The 25253-nt window shown below is 47.6% G+C and overlaps 1 protein-coding gene across 3 annotated transcripts in view; it reads left to right on the forward strand.

The window, feature by feature from the left end:
* The window catches only part of LOC134909605 (major facilitator superfamily domain-containing protein 8-like), a 304598-nt gene that overhangs the window by 273064 nt on the left and 6281 nt on the right, over positions 1–25253 (forward strand). For 2 of the 3 annotated variants that reach the window (XM_063916650.1, XM_063916649.1), the window contains exon 12: positions 10694–10824. The exons of the other annotated variant lie outside the window; for it this stretch is intronic. In XM_063916650.1, coding sequence (XP_063772720.1) covers positions 10694–10824 — 131 coding nt within the window. The remainder of the gene's footprint in view (positions 1–10693; positions 10825–25253) is intronic. 3 annotated transcript variants of the gene reach the window in all.

Here is a 25253-nt window from a genome sequence, read left to right on the forward strand (position 1 = left end):
TGCCACAATCGGGATCCACCCACCCCCACCCTGTCGCGACTACCGCCACGCCGCAAAATACCCCTCCCCCTAGGATTTATACTAACCACCCTCATCCTGCTGCTGTGTGTGACCCCCGGTGCTGTAAAGTGAGCTGCTGCTTTGCAGCATCACTTTACTGCACAGGGGTCACAGCGCAGCACATGGAGCACCCGGTGCCTAGCAGCACTCACCAGAGCATCGATCATCGGCTCCTGGGACAGTTAAGTATGGTGTTGTGTTTTAGTTTTTTTTTAAACTTGATCAGCTTGTGTGTCCATCAGAGAAAGCTGGGCAAAATGCTGCATATTGTAGTGCTGCCCTGTGATTATGCCAGCTGGAGCTGGCGTTAATATCACAGGGCACACACTGCAGTATTTTTTAACTATTTTTTTGTTAGTAAATTCGGCCACATCGCATTTAAGTATGGGAAATGCAATGTGGGTTACTACAAAAATTACAATTAAATGGTTTGGAGCAGTTTTTCACCAAAACTGCTCTAAAAGCCCTTTAATATATTGAGTGATACTGAAATAATGTGAAAAGGGTGTAAAAACACCCTTTTCCACATTATTTTAGAAACCTGGAGCCTGCAGATCCATAGACGCAGCATCAGATGATCTGCATGAACATCGGACATCTAAGTAACCCTCGGGTTATTCAGGTATCTGTTTAATTCATGCAGCTACAGCCAGTGAAGGTACGTCCAAAGATGCAGCCACTGGCTTCCACACACCCAGAAAACTCCTCTGTTTGTTGGAACACTGTCTGCTAGCAGCAACATGTCGGGATCAGTACGAAATCCCGGCGGTCGTAATACCGACACCCGGATCCCGGCCAGCAGAATCCCGACAGGGGGGCGAGCGCAACAAAGCCCCTTGCGGGCTCGCTGCGCTCGCCACGCTGCGGGCACGGTGCCTCGCTACGCTTGGCACACTAATTTATTCTCCCTCTATGGGTGTCGTGGACACCCATAGAGGGAGAATATGTCAGGATTGTGCCGGTCGGGATCCTGGTGTCGGTATTACTACCGCCGGGATCTCGTCCGGCGGGATCTTGACTGCATACCCCCATGTCAATCACTCTGTGGCATTTGGGACACTGCAAGTGACATCGGATCTGCACATTTGCAGGTTAAAAACATTGGAGATGTGCGTAAACACGGGGTTCACGTACATCTCTGAATTAGAAACTCCGTCATCAGTCTCCTGCATTGCCGCCAAGCAGCTTCAAACATCACCTGCAGCCTGCCTTCAGTGTGCACAGCTCTCAGGTTCATACATCTCCTGCAGCCTGCCTTCAGTGTGCACAGCACTCGGCTTCAAACATCACCTGCAGCCTGCCTTCAGTGTGCACAGCACTCGGCTTCAAACATCACCTGCAGCCTGCCTTCAGTGTGCACAGCTCTCAGGTTCATACATCACCCGCAGCCTGCCTTCAGTGTGCACAGCACTTGGCTTCAAACATCACCTGCAGCCTGCCTTCAGTGTGCACAGCTCTCAGGTTCATACATCACCTGCAGCCTGCCTTCAGTGTGCACAGCTCTCAGGTTCATACATCACCTGCAGCCTGCATTCAGTGTGCACAGCACTCAGGTTCATAGTTAAATCACCTGCAGCCTGCCTTCAGTGTGCACAGCTCTCAGGTTCATACATCACCTGCAGCCTGCCTTCAGTGTGCTCAGCTCTCAGGTTCATACATCACCTGCAGCCTGCATTCAGTGTGCACAGCACTCGGCTTCAAACATCACCTGCAGCCTGCCTTCAGTGTGCACAGCTCTCAGGTTCATACATCACCTGCAGCCTGCCTTCAGTGTGCACAGCTCTCAGGTTCATACATCACCTGCAGCCTGCCTTCAGTGTGCAAAGCACTCGGCTTCAAACATCTCCTGCAGCCTGCCTTCAGTGTGCACAGCTCTCAGGTTCATACATCACCTGCAGCCTGCCTTCAGTGTGCTCAGCTCTCAGGTTCATACATCTCCTGCAGCCTGCCTTCAGTGTGCACAGCTCTCAGGTTCATACATCTCCTGCAGCCTGCCTTCAGTGTACTCAGCTCTCAGGTTCATACATCTCCTGCAGCCTGCCTTTAGTGTGCACAGCTCTCAGGTTCATACATCACCTGCAGCCTGCCTTCAGTGTGCTCAGCTCTCAGGTTCATACATTACCTGCAGCCTGCCTTCAGTGTGCACAGCTCTCAGGTTCATACATCACCTGCAGCCTGCCTTCAGTGTGCACAGCTCTCAGGTTCATACATCACCTGCAGCCTGCCTTCAGTGTGCTCAGCTCTCAGGTTCATACATTACCTGCAGCCTGCCTTCAGTGTGCACAGCTCTCAGGTTCATACATCACCTGCAGCCTGCCTTCAGTGTGCACAGCTCTCAGGTTCATACATCTCCTGCAGCCTGCCTTCAGTGTGCTCAGCTCTCAGGTTCATACATCACCTGCAGCCTGCCTTCAGTGTGCACAGCTCTCAGGTTCATACATCACCTGCAGCCTGCCTTCAGTGTGCTCAGCTCTCAGGTTCATACATCTCCTGCAGCCTGCCTTCAGTGTGCACAGCTCTAAGGTTCATACATCACCTGCAGCCTGCCTTCAGTGTGCACAGCACTCGGCTTCAAACATCTCCTGCAGCCTGCCTTCAGTGTGCACAGCTCTCAGGTTCATACATCACCTGCAGCCTGCTTTCAGTGTGCTCAGCTCTCAGGTTCATACATCTCCTGCAGCCTGCCTTCAGTGTGCTCAGCTCTCAGGTTCATACATCACCTGCAGCCTGCATTCAGTGTGCACAGCACTCGGCTTCAAACATCACCTGCAGCCTGCCTTCAGTGTGCACAGCTCTCAGGTTCATACATCACCTGCAGCCTGCCTTCAGTGTGCACAGCTCTCAGGTTCATACATCACCTGCAGCCTGCCTTCAGTGTGCTCAGCTCTCAGGTTCATACATTACCTGCAGCCTGCCTTCAGTGTGCTCAGCTCTCAGCTTCAAACATCTCCTGCAGCCTGCCTTCAGTGTGCACAGCACTCGGCTTCAAACATCTCCTGCAGCCTGCCTTCAGTGTGCACAGCTCTCAGGTTCATACATCACCTGCAGCCTGCCTTCAGTGTGCACAGCTTTCAGGTTCATACATCTCCTGCAGCCTGCCTTTAGTGTGCACAGCTCTCAGGTTCATAGTTACATCACCTGCAGCCTGCCTTCAGTGTGCACAGCTCTCAGGTTCATACATCACCTGCAGCCTGCCTTCAGTGTGCTCAGCTCTCAGGTTCATACATTACCTGCAGCCTGCCTTCAGTGTGCACAGCTCTCAGGTTCATACATCACCTGCAGCCTGCCTTCAGTGTGCACAGCTCTCAGGTTCATACATCACCTGCAGCCTGCATTCAGTGTGCACAGCACTCGGCTTCAAACATCTCCTGCAGCCTGCCTTCAGTGTGCACAGCTCTCAGGTTCATACATCACCTGCAGCCTGCCTTCAGTGTTTACAGCACTCGGCTTCAAACATCACCTGCAGCCTGCCTTCAGTGTGCACAGCTCTCAAGTTCATACATCACCTGCAGCCTGCCTTCAGTGTGCACAGCACTCAGGTTCATACATCACCTGCAGCCTGCCTTCAGTGTGCTCAGCTCTCAGGTTCATACATCACCTGCAGCCTGCCTTCAGTGTGCTCAGCTCTCAGGTTCATACATCACCTGCAGCCTGCATTCAGTGTGCACAGCACTCGGCTTCAAACATCACCTGCAGCCTGCCTTCAGTGTGCACAGCTCTCAGGTTCATACATCACCTGCAGCCTGCCTTCAGTGTGCACAGCTCTCAGGTTCATACATCACCTGCAGCCTGCCTTCAGTGTGCTCAGCTCTCAGGTTCATACATTACCTGCAGCCTGCCTTCAGTGTGCACAGCTCTCAGGTTCATACATCACCTGCAGCCTGCCTTCAGTGTGCTCAGCTCTCAGGTTCATACATTACCTGCAGCCTGCCTTTAGTGTGCTCAGCTCTCAGCTTTAAACATCTCCTGCAGCCTGCCTTCAGTGTGCACAGCACTCGGCTTCAAACATCTCCTGCAGCCTGCCTTCAGTGTGCACAGCTCTCAGGTTCATACATCACCTGCAGCCTGCTTTCAGTGTGCTCAGCTCTCAGGTTCATACATCTCCTGCAGCCTGCCTTCAGTGTGCTCAGCTCTCAGGTTCATACATCACCTGCAGCCTGCATTCAGTGTGCACAGCACTCGGCTTCAAACATCACCTGCAGCCTGCCTTCAGTGTGCACAGCTCTCAGGTTCATACATCACCTGCAGCCTGCCTTCAGTGTGCACAGCTCTCAGGTTCATACATCACCTGCAGCCTGCCTTCAGTGTGCTCAGCTCTCAGGTTCATACATTACCTGCAGCCTGCCTTCAGTGTGCTCAGCTCTCAGCTTCAAACATCTCCTGCAGCCTGCCTTCAGTGTGCACAGCACTCGGCTTCAAACATCTCCTGCAGCCTGCCTTCAGTGTGCACAGCTCTCAGGTTCATACATCACCTGCAGCCTGCCTTCAGTGTGCACAGCTTTCAGGTTCATACATCTCCTGCAGCCTGCCTTTAGTGTGCACAGCTCTCAGGTTCATAGTTACATCACCTGCAGCCTGCCTTCAGTGTGCACAGCTCTCAGGTTCATACATCACCTGCAGCCTGCCTTCAGTGTGCTCAGCTCTCAGGTTCATACATTACCTGCAGCCTGCCTTCAGTGTGCACAGCTCTCAGGTTCATACATCACCTGCAGCCTGCCTTCAGTGTGCACAGCTCTCAGGTTCATACATCACCTGCAGCCTGCATTCAGTGTGCACAGCACTCGGCTTCAAACATCTCCTGCAGCCTGCCTTCAGTGTGCACAGCTCTCAGGTTCATACATCACCTGCAGCCTGCCTTCAGTGTTTACAGCACTCGGCTTCAAACATCACCTGCAGCCTGCCTTCAGTGTGCACAGCTCTCAAGTTCATACATCACCTGCAGCCTGCCTTCAGTGTGCACAGCACTCAGGTTCATACATCACCTGCAGCCTGCCTTCAGTGTGCTCAGCTCTCAGGTTCATACATCACCTGCAGCCTGCCTTCATTGTGCACAGCTCTCAGGTTCATACATCACCCGCAGCCTGCCTTCAGTGTGCACAGCACTGAATTTCAATACTGTTTGCAGTCTGCCTCTAGGGTGCATAGCAATCAGTTTCCATACCACCTGCAGTATCCCTCCTACACCAGTAGCAGCCTGCCTCTGCTGCACTACCTATAGCCCAGCCCTCCTTCATACTGACTTGTCCTTCCAGGGTTATGGAGGCGGGACTCCTTTGTGCTGTTACGCACAGCATCTATTCACCGAGCGGTGAGTTACAGAGGGTATCCCAACTACCCCACCTCCACCGCCATGTGACACTGCGGCCCTTGGGTGGGACAGTGCGGCCCTTGGGTGGGACAGTGCCCAAACAACAGGACTGTCCCAGGAAAATCAGGACAGTTGGGAGGTATGGTGTTACTCAGTCCGATATTACATTACGATATCCAGATGCCTGTTTCTGCACAGTATTCTGCCACTAGTACAGCTGGCCCCAGGAGTCCCAATCCGAATCGCGAAAACCCCACTGCCGAGACAATGCTCTTTTATGTTTTACATCTCTTGTTAGTGATGTAAGCTCTCTTGTGGTGTGAAATGTATTTTCTGTTTCTGTGCTGATAATGTTGCTGCAGTTGTGAGGGGAGGTCCTAATGCGTGTGATGTGATAGATCTAATCTGCAGGTGCTTCTGCAAGTGTCCATCAGTGACTGGGAAAGGTGGTTACTTTGTTATTAACATTTTGTGGACGGAAGAGAGGTCTGGAGTGGTGGTGTGTAGTAGTATCTTCATTTCTATGTGGACCAGCGCATTTCGTCCTATAATGGTGCATTCTCACGATTTTCATCCACAAATCACACCACCAGTTTAATGCACCCAGACATTCAGGATGTAAGAGTAATCATTACTCCAAGCCACCACTGGACACTTCTAAAAGCACAACTGACATTATTGGGGTATATGCAATTGCGGTCGAATTCCGGCTGGAATTCAACCGCTTTTGGATTCGACACAATTCGACCGTCGAATCCCGGCCGCCGGGACCCGAATTCGACATATTTAATAAAAAAACGGATTTGACAGTCCCGTTATCGAAAAACGGACCAATTGACGATAGTGTGCGTCCTGGATTCAACTTCATGGACGGCACAAAAGTGTTAAAAAAAAAAAAAAAAAAACGTGAAAAAAATTGCGTGGGGTGCCCCCTCCTAAGCATAACCAGCCTCGGGCTCTTTGAGCATGCCTGGTTGTAAAAATACGGGGGGGAAATAACATGGGATTCCCCGTATTTTAACAACCAGCACCGGGCTCTGCATCTGGTCCTGGTGCAGAAAATACGGGGGACAAAACACGTAGGGGTCCCCCGTATTTTTAACACCAGCACCAGGCTCCACTAGTCAGAGAGAAAATGCCACAGCCGGGGGACACTTTTATATCGGTCCCTGCGGCCCTGGCATTAAATCACTAACTAGTCACCCCTGGCCGGGGTACCCTGGAGGAGTGGGGACCCCTTAAATCAAGGGGTCCCCCCCCTCCAGCCACCCAAGGGCCAGGGGTGAAGCCCGAGGCTGTCCCCCCCCCATCCAAGGGCGGCGGATGGGAGGCTGATAGCCAAGTGTCAAAAAAAAGAATATTGTTTTTTGTAGCAGAACTACAAGTCTCAGCAAGCCTCCCCCGCAAGCTGGTATTTGGAGAACCACAAGTACCAGCATGTGGGGGGGAAACAGGCCCGCTGGTACCTGTAGTTCTACTACAAAAAAATACCAAAATAAAAACAGTACACACACGCCGTGACAGTATAACTTTATTACATACATGCACACCGACATACACACATACTTACCTATGTTGACATGAGGCTCGGTCCCCTTGTCCGCGTAGAATCCACGGGGTACCTGTAAGTAAAATTATACTCACAACAATCCGGGGTAGATCTGTCCTCTTCAGAGTTTGTAATCCACGTACTTGGCAAAATAAAAAAACGCAAAACACGGACCACGTACTGAAAGGGGTCCCATGTTTACACATGGGACCCCTTTCCCCGACTGCCGGGACCCCCCATGACTGCTGTCAAAGAAGGTCCCCTCAGCCAATCAGGGAGCGCCACGTCATGGCACTCTCCTGATTGGCTGTGCGTGTTTGAGCTGTCAGGCGGCGCATAGGCGCTCCATTATATTCAATGGTGGGAACTTTGCGGTCAGCGGTTGACCGCGAGTAACCTCAACCGCTGACCGCAAAGTTCCCACCATTGAATACAATGGAGCGCCTGTGCTACAGTGTATCTCGAGTGCGCCGCCTGACAGCTCAGGCGCGCACAGCCAATCAGGAGAGTGCCACGACGTGGCGCTCCCTGATTGGCTGAAGGGACCCTCTTTGACAGTGCGTGGTCCATGTTTTGCATTTTTTTTTATTTTGCCAAGTACGTGGATTACAATCTCCGAAGAAGACAGATCTACCCCGGATTGTTGTGAGTATAATTTTATTTACAGGTACCCCGTGGAATCTACGTGGACAAGGGAACCCGAACCTCGTGTCAACATAGGTAAGTATGTGGGTATGTCGGTATGCATGTACGTAATAAAGTTATACGGTCACGGTGTGTGTGTACTGTTTTATTTGGGTATTTTTTTTGTAGTAGAACTACAGGTACCATCGGGCCCGTTTCCCCCCCGCATGCTGGTACTTGTGGTTCTCCAAGTACCAGCTTGTGGGGGAGGCTTGCTGGGACTTGTAGTTCTGCTACAAAAAAACAATATTCTTTTTTTTGACACTTGGCTATCAGCCTCCCATCTGCCGCCCTTGGATGGGGGGGGACAGCCTCGGGCTTCACCCCTGGCCCTTGGGTGGCTGGAGGGGGACCCCTTGATTTAAGGGGTCTCCACTCCTCCAGGGCACCCCGGCCAGGGGTGACTAGTTTGGAATTTAATGCCACGGCCGCAGGGATCGGTATAAAAGTGTCCTACGGCTGTGGCATTATCTCTCTAGCTAGTGGAGCCCGGTGCTGGTTGTAAAAAATACGGGGGACCCCTACGTGTTTTGTCCCCCGTATTTTTTGCACCAGGACCGGACGCAGAGCCCGGTGCTGGTTGTTAAAATATGGGGGATCCCATGTCATGTTTCCCCCCGTATTTTTACAACCAGGACCGGCTCAAAGAGCCCGAGGCTGGTTATGCTTAGAAGGGGGGAGCCCACGCAATTTTTTTCAGGATTTTTAACCCATTCCCACCCCTTCCCACTGAAAAACATGCTCTGACCTCTCCATATTATTTTAGTCAGTAAAAAAATATATATATATTCTTTAAAAAAAAATATTAAATAATACTTGTGGTTCCTAAACAGACAAACCAAGTAGATAATCCCTTCTATTATAAATAGATATGCTATTAGCAATAAAAAAAAAAAACACCAAAAAAAACATGTTTTTAGAAAAAAAATTATTAGATCACGCCAGCAAAATGAGGCGGACTGAAATTGACGAAATGACTGTCGAAAAGCACTGTTGTCGAATCGACATTCTTCAATTGAATATACTTTTGTCGAAAAGCCGCATTTTTACCATTGCAGACATGTCGAATTTTAAAAATGTCGAATTGCAAAAAGTCGAATCTAAAACGTCAGTTTTTTTGACGAAAAGTACTGTATTGCATTGTCGAATCCAATTCGACAGGTTTTTTTGTCGAAAATGCCCCATTTTTTTGACATTTGCAGCAATTCGACCGCAATTGCATATGGCCCTATAAGAGCAAATTTTCTCCCTCAACATTACAAATGATTTCCACTACCTGGTAGTCAGTCCTGACAGCAATAGGTCAGCTCTTCCACAGCGCATGTATTTGATCCTCCCCCACACCACACACACTATTCATGTACAAATCCTACATTAAGAGCAATAAACATTAAGTATATTCTCTCAGTATTAAGAGCATTATTTGCATACTACATTGACTACCTCATTAGCTATAGAGCTGCACCCCAAAGACTATAATTATTAACAACCATAGCAAACCTAGAAACATTATATGAAAAAGAGCAATAACCGCTCACTGTGCACCAAACCTCTAAACATAGAAGAAGACACTGTCCTTGTATGGCTCCCATGGTGTTGTGCTACTACAAGACCCAGCATGTCATGTCAGCTGTAGCTGAGAATTGTACAGTAGATACACGTTACATATATTGCATCAGCAGCAATTCAATATCACTTAATCACTAACCATTTTATTAAAAGCTTGATTAATATGTAACAGGGAAGTGATGACTCAAAGGATAATTGTACCCAGACCCTAGGGACAGGTTTGGCGTGTGTGCTGAGTAAGAGATCATATCAGAGTAACTTTTTTTCTTTTGCAATTTGAAATCAAAATGAAATAATACTTTTAATTGAATGATTTTTTGGGGGGGTTTTACAATAATTTTCTTTTAAGAATACTAGAGGAAACTACTTTATTCTGTGACCTGCATAAAACATTTGGCCTTTATTTTGAGTCTTTATACTTAGAATTTTACATGTTTATCTTTATATTTCCAAACCTATTGGTGCTGATGCAGTTGAACATAAACCAGTTTATGTAGCACATTTTGTATGGACTCGCTCTATGCGGGCCTGCATATGTGAGAATTCAGTCAGGCGCACTGAATGTGTCTACACCGATCAGAGAGTGAGGAGCCAGGGTGCTATGGGGCATTCTCACGTAGGTAGTCAGACGCATACATGCTTACCTGCATTAGCATGAACTGTTAGGAGGCTGGTATAGGACACGGTGCAGGTATACACTGATGAAAATGACTAGTAGTAAACCTGGCGCACATGCTACACCTGCAGAGGTATTTAAGTATCCATCAAAATCATTACTGATCATATATCATACGCTTAAGGAAGAATACAGCAGTTGTATACTATATGATGGTTTAGTACCATATGGTCTATAAATAAGCAGTACACCAGGGACATGTGGTAAGGTAAATGGCTCAGGAGGCACTAGCTACAACCAGAGCAAGATTTACACACCATATATGAGCCCAAGAGTTCATGTGTACATTATACACAGGTGCAGCAGTATATACATGTGGACATTATACATATGTGCAGCAGTATATACATGTGGACATTATACACAGGTGCAGCAGTATATGCATGTGGGCATTATACACAGGTGCAGCAGTATAAACATGTGGATCTTATACACAGGTGCAGCAGTATATACATGTGGATATTATACCCAGGTGCAGCAGTATATACATGTGGACATTATACACAGGTGCAGCAATATAATCATGTGGATATTATACACAAGTGCAGCAGTATATACATGTGGACATTATACACAGGTGCAGCAGTATATACATGTGGACATTATATACATGTGGACATTTTACACAGGTGCAGCAGTATATGCTGTTTGAAATTTTGTCAGATTTGATTAGAGATGTGCATATACATATGCGTCAAAACTCTGTCATATACGTTACTATGACAGGAAAGGCTCTGCCTCAACCCACCACATGTCACTGCAGTACACATAATTATAAAACACATGTTAGACTCATGAATGATGTCTCCATTGGACTCTCAACAAACCTATTGTTATCACTTTGCAGGGTTTAATCATGGGCTGCGGCGATCAGTCGGTGGAGTGGCCACGATACTGGGACCATTGTGGGCCGCTGGGTTAATACAAAACCTCTACATAATGCTGGGAGTCATGATGGGACTGCTCCTTTTAAACACAGTAAGACCACAGTGTTAGGATCTTCTACTACTTCTATTCAGATACTTTATTCTATCATTTTGCATTTTAATCTTGCTTTGTTTTTTTTCTGATCTGAATGTTTCCATTAAGGAAGGTCAGATATATAGTAAATACAGATAACCATTTTTCTTTTCACATGTTGCAGAGAGGGGCAGAGAGATATGAGAGCCAACATTTCCAGACCTTTTCCATTGGTAGTTGGGGGTTATCTTCATAGTCTAACAACTTCTGGGGCACTTTCTTGTTGACCGTTGAGTGTAGGCTAGGTGGTACCACATTACAGAACTTTTAAGCAATACATAAAATATTTATGAGAGAAGAAAAAAAAACTAATAGGCAAATGATTTTCTGTCACTTAGTACCTAGTCCCTTTCAAAATACATAATCAAAAGATTGCCATCAGGACTAAAAGTATTTTGTGTGAAGGTTTGGTCTATAGAAATGTAAAAAGATTTGAGCGTCTTACTGGGCGCAACACAAAGCAGCCACTCCACCAATCTGAGTGATACACCAATCACTCTGCAACAAATGTACAACAGAATTTGATCGGATTGAAAACGGCGCTATGTATAAGGGATCTTATAATAATAAGCTATGTATAAGGGATCTACTTCCCTGTTTAATTGTGCTCCTCGTTGTCTTCACAGGTAGGAATTTCAATCATATGAAAGAAAAAAAAAACAACAGAAAATAGTGTAATCCTGTTACGATAGTTGAAATAAATCACAATGAATGAGCAGTTCTAATGGATTTCCAGAGATATGCCACCACCTCTCATAAAGAAACTGTTATTGGGGTTGCCCCCTAAACAGAACACTCACAGCCAAGTGCTTTTTTTTACAAGCCTCTCAATAAGTGCCTTTTCCTGGTTAGTGCCACCATAAAAGCTAGATGTACCGGGGTTGCCCCCTCTGCAATCCACTTGACTTATTCACATATAGTAAAACACTCCAGATGTTCTCTTACTCAGATCCACCATAGGCTCCGTTTTTATTTAGAGAGTACGATCACCAATGTTTAGCATGAAAAAAACTATTTATTCCACAATGTTGGAAGGCTCCGTTTTTTTCCACAGCTAGCACACACTCGCCGCAGCTCTCCGGGATCGCGTGGCCGCATCAAGGGAGGAGGTAAGAGGGTCCCCCAGGCGGGATCCGCTGCAAATCACGATCCAACGCGGTCCTCAGGGGACGGGCCACGCGCGCTGGCGTGGACACTCTGTTGGTAGACGGACCCCACTAGACCACCAGGGCTAGGGCACAGGTCGGATTCTCTATAATCCGTTTTAATATGGGCCCACAGTACCCGGTGGTGAAGTCCAGCAAGGGGATAAGGCTCTGACCTGTAGCCCCTACCCCAGCCCCAGGGCGCCATTTACAGTAAATGTTCCCACCCTGGAGCTGCATCTCTTTGTCTCCCTCACTCCCTGTAAGCGTTTGGGCGCTATTACACATGCTGAGTTGATTCTGGGACTGCATGGGCAATGTCTCCTCTGTAAAGCCACCTGCATCATCAGCGCTGTGCATTTTACAGGACACTTAAGTATTCTACATGTCTTTTGACAGTGTTAGTTAAGAAACAGTGCATTACTGCATGGCTATTTAGTACAAGTATCCTGTGATATACATCCAGTATTTACTGTGCATTGTACTCTTTTGTCGTGACGGATTGCACCTGACTGAGGAGGGGGCAGCGGTGCTGGGGGGAAGGATGGTTAGAGAGTTGGAGAAGATTTTAAACTAGGAGCCTGGGGGAGGGTTTAGCTAGAAACTACGGGTCATGCAGTGAGTATAGTGGGGATGACGGTAGTAAACGAAATGGGGGAGAAGTCGGGGAGAGGGTAAGAGCAGGCGGTAAGGTTACTAACATGGGTACTAAAAGAGATTTTACCAAAGCACTAACCAATGACGATTACAGGTCATCATTGCTACATAAGGTAAAAGATGTCCCTAACTCAAGGGAAAATACTTATCTTAGTTGTATGTATGTAAACGCTAGAAGCATTACTAGTAAAAAGGGCGAACTAGAAATACTTGCAGCAAGCAAACAGTATGATATTATAGGCATTACTGAAACTTGGTGGGACGAAGCTCATGATTGGACAGTCAATCTAGAGGGCTATACACTGTTTAAGAGAGACAGACTAAATAAAAAGGGTGGAGGGGTGTGTCTTTACGTAAAGCCGTTTTTAAAACCTGATATACGGGAAGATATTCAGGAGGGGACTGTAGACACTGTCGAGACATTATGGGTAGAAATTGCATCCGGGGAAAAAGTAATAAAAAAGTTAGTATTGGGTGTATGCTATAGGCCGCCTGGTATCAACGTATCTGATGAGGAATTGTTACTAAAGCAAATTGAAAGAGCAGCAGGACTAGGAGCCATAGTAGTGATGGGAGATTTTAACTATCCAGAGATAAACTGGAAAAACGATTCATGTGATACTGCTAGGGGCAATATGTTTTTAAACACACTTAATGATAACTACTTAGTTCAACTAATTGAGGAACCAACTAGGTACAATGCAATCTTAGACCTGGTATTAACAAACAATGGGGATTTGGTATCAGGTATTATAGTAGGGGAACCCATAGGAAACAGCGACCACAATATGGTCACATTCAATATCAGTTTTCATAAACAGCCCTATACTGGCTCAACTAGGACTCTAAACTTTAGCAAAGCAAATTTTGAAAAGATGAGGGTATTTTTCAGGGAGAAATGGGAGGTACTAAAATTCCTGCTAGCTAAAAATACACTCAAATTTATTCCTACAAGCAGCAAAAAAAGGAATAAAAATCATAAACCAATGTAGCTTAACAAAAAGATAAAGGAACTTATGGGCAAGAAAAGGAGAGCATTTAAAAAATACAAATCTGACGGGGAAGCAGAGTCATTTCAGCCCTATAAGGAATGTAACAAAATATGCAAAAAGGAAATAAGAGTGGCTAAAGTAGAAACTGAAAAACTAGTAGCAAAGGAAAGCAAAGCAAAGGAAAGCAAAGCGAATCCCAAAAAATTATTTAAATACAATAATAGCAAGAGATTAAAGAAGGAGAGTATAGGCCCTTTAAAAGACAAGTTGGGAGTCTTAAGCAAAAATGATAATGACATAGCGGACACACTAAATTAGTTTTTTTCAACAGTATTTACTAGAGAGGACCCAATTCAGGGACTAACACATAATCTCAATAATGAGAATATCCCACTGATAGGTACTTATTTATGCGAGGAAGTAGTCTGTGACCGATTAAAACATTTAAAGACTAATAAGTCACCAGGTCCCGATGGTATTCACCCAATGGTTCTAATGGAGCTTCACTCTGAACTTTCAAAACCGCTATTTTTGATCTTTAAGGATTCAGTAATATCAGGTATGGTTCCCAAAGACTGGCGTATAGCAGAAGTAGCGCCTATATTCACATTCTAAGAGATAGTATTCAGAAGTTCCTTGAAGTCAATAAGGTCATTAAAAGGAATCAACATGGGTTTATGAAGGACAGATCCTGTCAAACCAATTTACTTGGCTTTTATGAAACAGTAAGCGCAAACCTAGATCAGGGTAAAGAGGTGGATGTAATCTTTTTAGATTTTGCCAAAGCATTCGACACTGTACCACACATGAGACTTATCTACAAGCTACAAGAATCATGGCTAGGAAGCACAATATGCACTTGGGTCAAAAACTGGTTAGATAATAGGGAGCAGCGCGTTGTGGTTAATGGATCTTTCTCTTACGTCCTAGAGGATGCTGGGGACTCCGTAAGAACCATGGGGTATAGACGGGCTCCGCAGGAGACATGGGCACCAAAAGAACTTTTCCTATGGGTGTGCACTGGCTCCTCCCTCTATGCCCCTCCTCCAGACCTCAGTTAGATTCTGTGCCCAGAGGAGAAGGGTACACTGCAGAGAGCTCTCTTGAGTTTTCTGTGGAAAAAGAATTTTGTTAGGTTTTTTATTTTCAGGGAGTCCTGTTGGCAACAGGCTCCCTGCATCGTGGGACTGAGGGGGAGAGAAGCAGCCCTACTTAACTGATAGGCTCTGCTTCTTAGGCTACTGGACACCATTAGCTCCAGAGGGAGTCGGAACACAGGTCTCACCCAGGGGTTCATCCCAGAGCCGCGCCGCCGTCCTCCTCACAGATGCCGTAAGATAGAAGCCGGGTGAGTATGAGAAACAAGAAGACATCTCAGGCAGCAGAAGACTTCAGATCTTCATGAGGTACCGCTGCGCGCCATTGCTCCCATACACAACACACAGACAGCACTGATGGGTGCAGGGCGCAGGGGGGGGGGGGGGCGCCATGGGCAGCAATAAACCTCGTTTTTGGGCAATAAGGTGCTATTAGGCTGCGGAGGCAGCAGATAGATGATCCCCTGCCATTTTTGTGAAAATTGAAGAGGGACCGAAGCCCGCCGCTGGGGGGGCGGAGCTTGACCCCTCAGCACTAACCAGCGCCATTTTCTGCACAGAGCTGCATGAGAAACGCTGGCTCCCCGGACTCTCCCCCGCTGAACGCTTCAGAGGTTGGAAAAAAGAAAGGGGGGGCACACTGGCGCGCAGTGAGTGGGAAATTGTATATATATATATATAATATAAAAGCGCTATCTGGTTTTTCCAGTGTCATTTGGGCGCTGGGTGTGTGCTGGCAACTCTCTCTCTCTGTCTCTCCTAAGGGCCTGGTTGGGGTTTTGTCCCCTTATAGGTATATCCCTGTGTGTGGGGGGGGTCGGTACGTGCGTGTTGACATGTCTGAAGCGGAAGGCTTCTCCAAGGAGGAGGTAGAGCAGATGAGTGGTGTGTCCCCGTCGGTAGTGCCGACTCAGGAATGGATGGACATGTGGCATATGTTGAATGCAAGTGTGACATCTTTACATAAGAGGCTAGCTAAGGCTGAATTCGGGGAGGCGTCAGGGGGTCAATCCTCGGATTGGACCGACTCACAGGGCCCGTCGGGGTCTCAAAAGCGTCCCTTGGCAAAAATTGTGGACACAACTACTTACACGGACTCCGATTCCAGTGTCGACTATGATGAAGCTAAATTGCACCCTAAGGTGACAGAGCATTCAGTGTATGATTATAGCAATAAGAGATGTGTTGCATATTGCTGATGAACCCTCTGTTCCTGACACGAGGGTACACATGTTTAAGGGAAAGAAACAGATAATAAACTTTCCCCCATCTCATGAACTTAATGAGTTTTTTTAAAAAGCTTGGGAGACTCCGGATAAGAGACCGCAGATTCCCAAAAGAATTAATATGGCATACTCCTTCCCTACACAGGACAGGGTACGTTGGGAATCCTCTCCCACTGTGGACAAGGCTTTAACGCGCCTGTCAAAGAAAGTGGCACTACCGTCTCCAGACACAGCGGCCCTCAAGGATCCTGCGGATCGCAGGCAAGAGACTACTTTAAAGTCTATTTATTCACATACTGGAGCGAGCTTTGCTAAGACCGACAATTGCGTCGGCATGGGTATGTAGCGCAATTTCAGCCTGGACAGATAACCTGTCGGCTGACCTTGATACCATGGATAGAGATACTGTTTTGTTAATTCTAGCCCATATCAAAGACGCAGTCTTGTATATGAGAGACGCTCAAAGGGACATTGGATTACTGGCTTCCAGAGCCAATGCCATGGCTATTTCAACGAGAAGATCCTTATGGACCCGCCAGTGGACGGGTGATGCGGATTCGAAAAAGCATATGGAGGTTCTACCCTATAGGGGAGACGTGTTGTTTGGGGATGGGCTGGCGGACCTGGTTTCCACAGCTACCGCAGGTAAATCTAACTTTTTACCGTTTATTCCCCAACAGCAGAAGAAAACTCCAACATATCAGATGCAGTCCTTTCGGTCACAAAAGTCCAGAAGAGGTCGGGGATCCTCCTTCCTTGCCAGAGGTAAGGGTAGAGGGAAAAGAACACCTGCTTCGGCTGGTGCCCAGGAACAGAAGTCCTCCCCGGCTTCTACAAAACCCACTGCATGACGCTGGGGCTCCACTGTGGGAGTCCGCACCAGTGGGGGCTCGTCTTCGACTCTTCAGCCAGGTCTGGGTCAGCTCAGACCTGAATCCTTGGGCGTTGGAAATAGTTTCCCAAGGCTACAAACTGGAATTCGAAGAGGTGCCCCCACGCCGATTTTTCAAGTCGGCCTTACCAGCTTCTACCCCAGACAGGGATGTAGTGTCAGCTGCAATTCAAACGCTGTGTCAACAGCAAGTAATTATCAGGGTTCCCTTGAACCAACAGGGAAGAGGGTACTATGCAACCCTCTTTGTGGTCCCGAAACCGGATGGTTCGGTCAGACCTATTTTGAATCTAAAATCCCTAAACCTGTATATGAAAAGATTCAAATTCAAGATGGAATCGCTCAGGGCGATAATAGCCAGCATGGAGGAGGGGGAGTTTATGGTGTCACTGGACATAAAGGATGCTTACCTTCATGTCCCCATATATCCTTCCCATCAGGAGTACCTGAGATTCGCTGTACAGGATTGTCATTACCAATTTCAGACGTTGCCGTTTGGGCTTTCCACGGCCCCAAGGATTTTCACCAAGATAATGGCGGAAACGATGGTGGTCCTGCGCAAGCATGGAGTCACAATTATCCCATACTTGGACGATCTGATAAAGGCGAGATCAAGAGAGCAATTGCTGAGCAATGTGACACTCTCTCAGAGAGTGCTCCAGCAACACGGTTGGATTCTAAATCTACCGAAGTCACAGTTGATTCCGACAACTCGACTAACGTTCCTAGGTATGATACTGGATACGGAACAAAAGAAGGTTTTTCTCCCGTTGGAAAAAGCCCAGGACATCCAGAACATGGTCAGAGACCTGCTAAAGCCAAAAAGAGTGTCAGTTCATCAATGCACTCCTGTTCTGGGGAAAATGGTGGCAGTGTACGAGGCCATCCCCTTCGGCAGGTTCCATGCAAGGACGTTTCAATGGGACCTTCTGGACAAATGGTCCGGGTCCCATCTACATTTACATCGGAAAATAACACTGTCCCCCGTCCCAGGGTGTCTCTTCTATAGTGGCTGCAAAGTGCTCACCTTCTGGATGGTCGCAGGTTCGGAATTCAGGACTGGATCCTGGTAACCACGGACGCGAGCCTCCGAGGATGGGGAGCAGTCACCCAAGGAAGAAATTTTCGGGGACTGTGGTCAGACCAGGAGTCCTGTCTACACATCAACGTGTTGGAGCCAAGAGCCATATACAGCGGCCTTCGACAAGTGAAGAGTCTTCTTCGCAACCTACCGGTTCTGATTCAGTCAGACAATGTCACAGTGGCTCATGTGAACCGCCAAGGCGGGACAAGCAGCAGAGCCGCGATGGCGGAAGCATCCAGGATTCTTCGCTGGGCGGAAAATCACGTAAGCGCTCTGTCAGCTGTCTTCATTCTGGGAGTGGACAACTGGGAAGCCGACTTCCTCAGCAGACACGATCTCCATCCAGGAGAGTGGGGACTTCATCAAGAAGTCTTTGCAGTGATAACGGGTCTTTGGGGAGTTCCTCAAATAGACATGATGGCGTCACGCCTCAACAAGAAGCTTCGGAGGTATTGTGCCAGGTCCCGGGACCCTCAGGCAGTAGCAGTAGACGCCCTGGTAACGCCATGGGTGTTCCAATCGGTCTACATGTTTCCTCCTCTTCCTCTCATCACAAAGGTGTTGAGGATCATAAGGCGAAAAAGAGTACAGACAATACTCATTGTTCCAGACTGGCCTCGAAGGGCCTGGTACTCAGATCTTCAGGAGATGCTCACAGGAGATCCCTGGCCTCTTTCTCTAAGGGAGGACCTGTTGCAGCAGGGTCCTTGCGTGTTCCAAGACTTACCGCGGTTACGTTTGACGGCATGGCGGTTGAACGCCGGATCCTAGCTGAGAAGGGGATTCCGGAGGAGGTCATCCCTACTCTAATAAAGGCTAGAAAGGAGGTGACGGTAAAACATTATCACCGTATCTGGCGAAAATATGTGTCTTGGTGTGAAACCAAGACCGCCCCTACGGAAGGAGTGGATATGGGCCTGAAATTAGGCTCGGTTAAGGTACAGATTTCGGCCCTCTCGATATTCTTTCAGAAGGAATTGGCTTCTCTTCCAGAAGTCCAGACTTTTGTAAAGGGAGTGCTACACATCCAGCCTCCTTTTGTGCCTCCAGTGGTACCATGCAGTTCCTAAAATCACACTGGTTTGAACCACTTAACAAGGTTGAGTTTAAATTTCTTACCTGGAAGGTGGTCATGTTGTTGGCCTTAGCATCTGCAAGGCGAGTGTCAGAATTGGCATCCTTGTCTCACAAGAGCCCCTACATGTTTTTTCATGTTGATAGAGCGGAATTGAGGACACGCCCTCAATTTTTGCCTAAGGTGGTTTCTTCATTCCATTTGAACCAACCCATTGTGGTGCCTGTGGCTACGAGTGACTTGGAGGATTCCAGGTCCCTGGATGTAGTCAGGGCCTTGAGGATTTATGTAGCCAGGACGGCTAGAATTAGGAAAACAGAGGCTCTGTTTGTCCTGTATGCTGCCAACAAGATTGGCGCGCCTGCTTCGAAGCAGACTATTGCTCGCTGGATCTGTAACACGATTCAGCAGGCTCATTCTACGGCTGGATTGCCGTTACCGCATTCGGTTAAGGCCCATTCCACTAGGAAGGTGGGCTCTTCTTGGGCGGCTTCCCGGGGCGTCTCGGCATTACAGCTTTGCCGAGTAGCAATTTGGTCGGGGTCAAACACTTTTACTAAATTCTACAAGTTTGATACCCTGGCTGATGAGGACCTAGCATTTGCTCAGTCGGTGCTGCAGAGTCATACGCACTCTCCCACCCGATTGGGAGCTTTGGTATAAACTCTAGGACGTAAGAGAAAATAAGATTTTAAACCTACTGGTAAATCTTTTTCTCCTAGTCCGTAGAGGATGCTGGGCGCCCGTCCCAGTGCGGAAACTCTGCAAGACTTGTATATAGTTGTTGTTTACATAAGGCTTATGTTACAGTTGCAATCGGTCTTGGACCGCTACTGTTGTTTGTTCATACTGTTAACTGGTTATGTATGTTCCGGGTTACATGGTATGATTGGTGTGGGCTGGTAGGAATCTTGCCCTTGGATTTATAAAATCCTGCCCTCGTATTGTCCATCTCCTCTGGGCACAGTTCTCTAACTGAGGTCTGGAGGAGGGGCATAGAGGGAGGAGCCCGTGCACACCCATAGGAAAAGTTCTTTTAGGTGCCCATGTCTCCTGCGGAGCCCGTCTATACCCCATGGTCCTTACGGAGTCTCCAGCATCCTCTACGGACTAGGAGAAATAGATTTACCGGTAGGTTTAAAATCTTATTTTTTCAACTTGGACTGAAGTGCTAAGTGGTGTGCCACAAGGCTCAGTATTAGGACCGCTATTGTTCAATATTTTAATTAACGACCTAACAGAAGGTCTAGAGAGCATGGTGTCAATTTTTGCAGATGATACCAAATTGTGTAAAGTTATAAATGTGGAGGGGGATGCTGAGTCGCTTCAGAACGACTTAGTTAAATTAGAAGCTTTGGCAGCGAAATGGAGAATGCGCTTCAATACAGACAAGTGTAAGGTAATGCACTGTGGTAGCTAGAACAAAAATAACACCTACCTACTAAATGGGGTAAAATTAGGGGATTCTGTACTGGAAAAGGACCTAGGTGTCCTCATAGATAGCAAACTAAGCAGTAGTACCCAAAGTAGGACTGCAGCAAAGAAGGCTAATAAGATATTAGCATGCATAAAACGGGGAATTGATGCTAGGGACAAGAGTATTATACTCCCGTTATATAAATCACTTGTGAGGCCACACCTTGAATACTGTGTACAATTCTGGGCACCTTACTACAAAAAGGATATCCTGGAGCTAGAAAAGGTTCAAAGGCGGGCGACCAAACTAATTAAGGGTATGGAGATGCTGGAATACGAGGAAAGGCTTGCAAGACTAGGCATGTTTACACTGGAAAAGAAGAGATTAAGAGGGGACATGATCAACATTTACAAATATATAAGGGGACATTATACGGATCTTGCGCAGGACCTGTTTTTGGTTAGATCAACACAGAGAACTCGTGGACACTCGCTCAGGTTAGAGGAGAGGAGATTCCGCACAATACGGCGTAAAGGCTTTTTTACGGTAAGGACGATACGTGTTTGGAATTCCCTGCCTGAGGGAGTTGTAATGGCAGACTCAGTCAACACCTTTAAGAATGGGTTAGATAAATTCCTAATGGATAAGGGTATCCAGGGTTACGGGGCATAGTCACGCACTATGGTTATTATAAAAAAGAGGGGTAAAACGTAACGGCAGTCATCAACTTCAGTCAAAATTTTATACAAAATAATCGTGCATAGGAGACCACAAATAGGTTGAACTCGATGGACAATTGTCTTTTTTCAACCTTAGATACTATGTTACTATGTTACTATATATCTATAAGCCTATATAGCTTTACTTAGTGCTGGTCCAGTGCAGTTTTATTGTTTGTCATAATTTCTGCATTGTACATGTGACTGTGTGTGCATATAGCTGCTGTGTGATATCAACTGCGTGTATCTTACTCATACTGCGATCTCAATATTCTGTACCCTGAGGGGAGGGGGGGTGCTAAGTGCATCAGGGTTGTTATTTGATATAGGTATTTCAGAGGATATACTTATTTTGTATTTTTCTCTGTGATTCTCAGTCACCATATACCTCCTGAATCCTCTGTTTGTGCTGCCACACTGCACAGGGGGTTCTTGGTTAGGTATTATATCTGCTGATATTGTACTGTGTCGCCCGTGGTTTACGCTTTCATATCATGTCAGCTACAGGGCTGTGGCTGATCCCGCAATACGCTGTGGTGATGCCGCAGATGCATTAGAGGAAAACATAGCAGTGGAGGGTTCAGGTTCTGGGGGTTACCTACCCCCCAGTCAGTTTGTAGCAACAGGGTCACATCACGACCCACTTGGGCTTCTTTCTCTAATTTACTGACTGCGCTGGTAACTAGACTTACGCCCCCTATGGGACCTCCCGTGCCTTTACTGCCACATATCGTCCCTGCGGTTAATTCGCCATGGGCAGATCTCCTGTCCACTCAGTTACAGCAATTGAATCACTCATTGACTAAACAGAAACCTAACCCTCGCCCGCCTAAGACCAAGGGGTCCTCTAAGCGGGCCATTATTTCCTCACAATCCACTCTTGTTTCCGATACTTCCTCCGATGGGGATGGCGTGTATACTGACCCCTCAGACACTGATCCAGATGCTTCTGATGGGGAGTCTGTTTCACAGGTGGATGTTCCTGACCTCTTAGAGGCTATTGGGCTGATTCTTCAAATTGATGATGAACCAGAACCTGTAGTTACCTCTAAGAAACCTGATAGATTCAAATGTCAGAAGGTTACCAAATCAATTTTGCCTCATTCTGACCACTTAGTTGATATACGTCATGAATCCTTGGAGTATCCAGGAAAGAAATTCACACCTCACAAGAAGATGCTAGCTCGCTATTCCCTCGCTGTGGAGTTAAGTAAAAATTGGTAAACGCCGCCGCCGGTGGACTCGCAAGTCGCTCGGCTGGTGATGTCATCTGCTCTGCCTGTCACTGCCGTCACCTCTGTGAAGGAACCGACGGATAAGCGTGTGGAGGGTTGCTTAAAGTCTATTTATACCCTTGCAGGAGCTGTGCATAGGCCCACTATTGCAGCTACTTGGGCTGCAGAAGCTATTGAAGCGTGGGCTCAGGAGGTGGTAGCAGAGCTGCCGTGCAATTTTCCTGATCCAGCTAGACAATGTCTTTCATATATTGTTACAGCCTTTCATTACATTAAGGAGGCGGCTTCTGATGCCAGTGTTCTGGCGGCCAAGACCTCTACTACGTCCATTCTGGCTCGCTGGATTCTCTGGTTGCGGTCCTGGTCTGTAGATCTGGACTCTAAGAAAACCCTGGAGGTGCTCCCTTTTAAAGGGGAACATTCTTTTTGGTGAGGATCTCAACAAGATTGTTGCTGACTTAGCTTCCGCTAAGACGGCATGTCTACCTAGTACTGCTCCTTTGGCTCCGAAGGTTAAGAGTACTTCCTTTCTTTCCTTTCGACCTCCAGGTAAAGCAAAAGGTCAGGCGTACCCGAAACAGGCTCGCACTTCCAAAACCACTAAGCCCAAACCTAAACGTGCCTGGACTGCCCGTCAGCCTGTTTCCAAATCAGACAAGCCTGCTGCATGACGGGGCGGGCCTACCCCTGGGGGATCCCAAGGTGGGAGGACGACTTCTACGGTTTACCCAGGTATTGTTGAAGACCACTTCAGACGCCTGGGTAAGGGGAGTAGTCACTCACGGATACGCCATATTCTTCAAGAAACATCCCCCTCATCAATTTTGCCTGACAAACATCCCTTCGGATCAGGTAAAGACAAAAACTCTTAATTTGGTGGTACAGTCCCTCCTGGACACAGGAGTGGTAGTGCCGGTGCCTCTGGCTCAGAGAGGCAGGGGGTGCTATTCAACGCTGTTCCTAGTCTCGAAACCAAATGGTTCCTCCCGGACCATTCTCAACCTCAAGTCTTTGAACAAATTTGTGAGGGTCTCCAAGTTTCGTATGGAAACTCTTTGCTGTATTGTTCTGGCTTTGGAGCCAGGGGACTATATGGTGTCCCTGGACATACAGGATGCTTACCTACATATTCCTATTGCCATGTTGCATCAGCAATATCTGCGGTTTGCTATTGGCAACCTCCATTATCAATTCCAGGCCTTACGTTTTGGACTGACCATGGCTCCTCGAATCTTCACCAATGTCATGGCTGTGATGACGGCCCTGCTCCGCCGTCAGGGTATCAGGATCCTATCGTAGCTGAATGACTTACTGATCCTGGTGAATTCCCCAAAAGTTTTCCTCCGTCATCTGGATCTGACTGTCCAGTTTCTGCAAGCCCACGGGTGGCTCATCAACTGGAAAAATCATCCCTGGTCCCTGCCCAGAGCATGGTGCACCTGGGGGCATTGTTGGACACACACAGCCAGCGGTTGTTCTTGTCACAGGAGAAGGTCCTGAACCTTCAGGACAGGATACGATGCTTCCTCTCTCGCCCGTGAGTGTCTATACACTCGGCGATGCAAGTACTAGGCCTCATGGTGTCTGCTTTCGACATGGTAGAGTACGCTCAATTTCATTCCCGCCCTCTGCAGAAGCTGATTCTTGCCAAGAGGGACGGCCTGCCTCACCGGATCAGGTCTCACTTGATATCCTTGTCTCCGGAGATTTGTCTGTCACTGAGCTGGTGGCTACAGGAGCAACGATTGAGCAGGGGTCATCCCTTCTGGATCTCCAACTGGGTCGTCCTGACAACGGATGCCAGTCTGATGGGTTGGGGCGCGGTGTTGGAGCAACACTTTCTTCAGGGTCGGTGGACCCTTGAGCAATTGTGCAAGGCGGCTACGTGGTCCTCAGTGAACACGTTTATAAGGTTCTATGCCTTCGATACTTTCGCCTCCCAGGATGCTTCCTTTCGACGCCGGGTTCTTTTGCCCGCTACAGTGCGTCCCCTCCCATGAGGAACTGCTTTAGGACATCCCCGATGTTATTCCCTGTGGAATACCAGTGTACCCCGCTGCAGAAAAGGATATTTATGGTAAGAACTTACCTTTGTTAAATCTCTTTCTGCGAGGTACACTGGATTCCACAGGGCGCCCATCCTGACGCACTAAGCTTCTTTGGGTTGGTATGGCATTAGCTGCTGATACCTTCTCCTGTCGTGAGAATGTGTTGTCTGTGGCTACTAACTGTTGGTTAACAAAACTGAGCTCCAGTGCCCGGAGGCAGGGATATAGAGGAGGCGGCGCTATGCATCCTGGGAACAGTCAAAGCTTTTAGCCTGTTGGTGCCTCGGATCAAGATCCTACTCTACACCCTGATGTTATTCCCTGTGGAATCCAGTGTACCTCGCAGAAAGAGATTTAACAAAGGTAAGTTCTTACCATAAATCTCCTTATTCCCCTGCATACCAGTCTATCTGTATAGAAGCATATTGAAAGGCACTGACAGTGTTTAAAATAAGTAATAACTAGGGGGGTAATTCAGATCTGATCGCTGCTGTGCGTTTTCGCACAGCAGGCGATCAAATCTGAACTGCACATGTATCAGAGCCGCACTGCGCCAGCGCGTTGCACAACAGCAACAGGCATCGTGGGAAAAATGCAAACAGATGGGCGTTCGCAAGGAGATTGACAGGAAGAGGCGGTTTGTGGGTGGCAACTGACCGTTTTCCAGGAGTGTCTGGAAAAACGCAGGCCGGCTCAGGCGTTTTCAGGGAGGGTGTCTGACGTCAGCTCCGGCCCCGATCAACAGGATTTCATCGCACAGGAAGAGTAAGTCCTGGTCTGCGCAGAGACTGCACAAACTA

Source organism: Pseudophryne corroboree, chromosome 4 (assembly GCF_028390025.1).
Source record: "Pseudophryne corroboree isolate aPseCor3 chromosome 4, aPseCor3.hap2, whole genome shotgun sequence".
Taxonomy (NCBI): Eukaryota; Metazoa; Chordata; class Amphibia; order Anura; family Myobatrachidae; genus Pseudophryne; species Pseudophryne corroboree.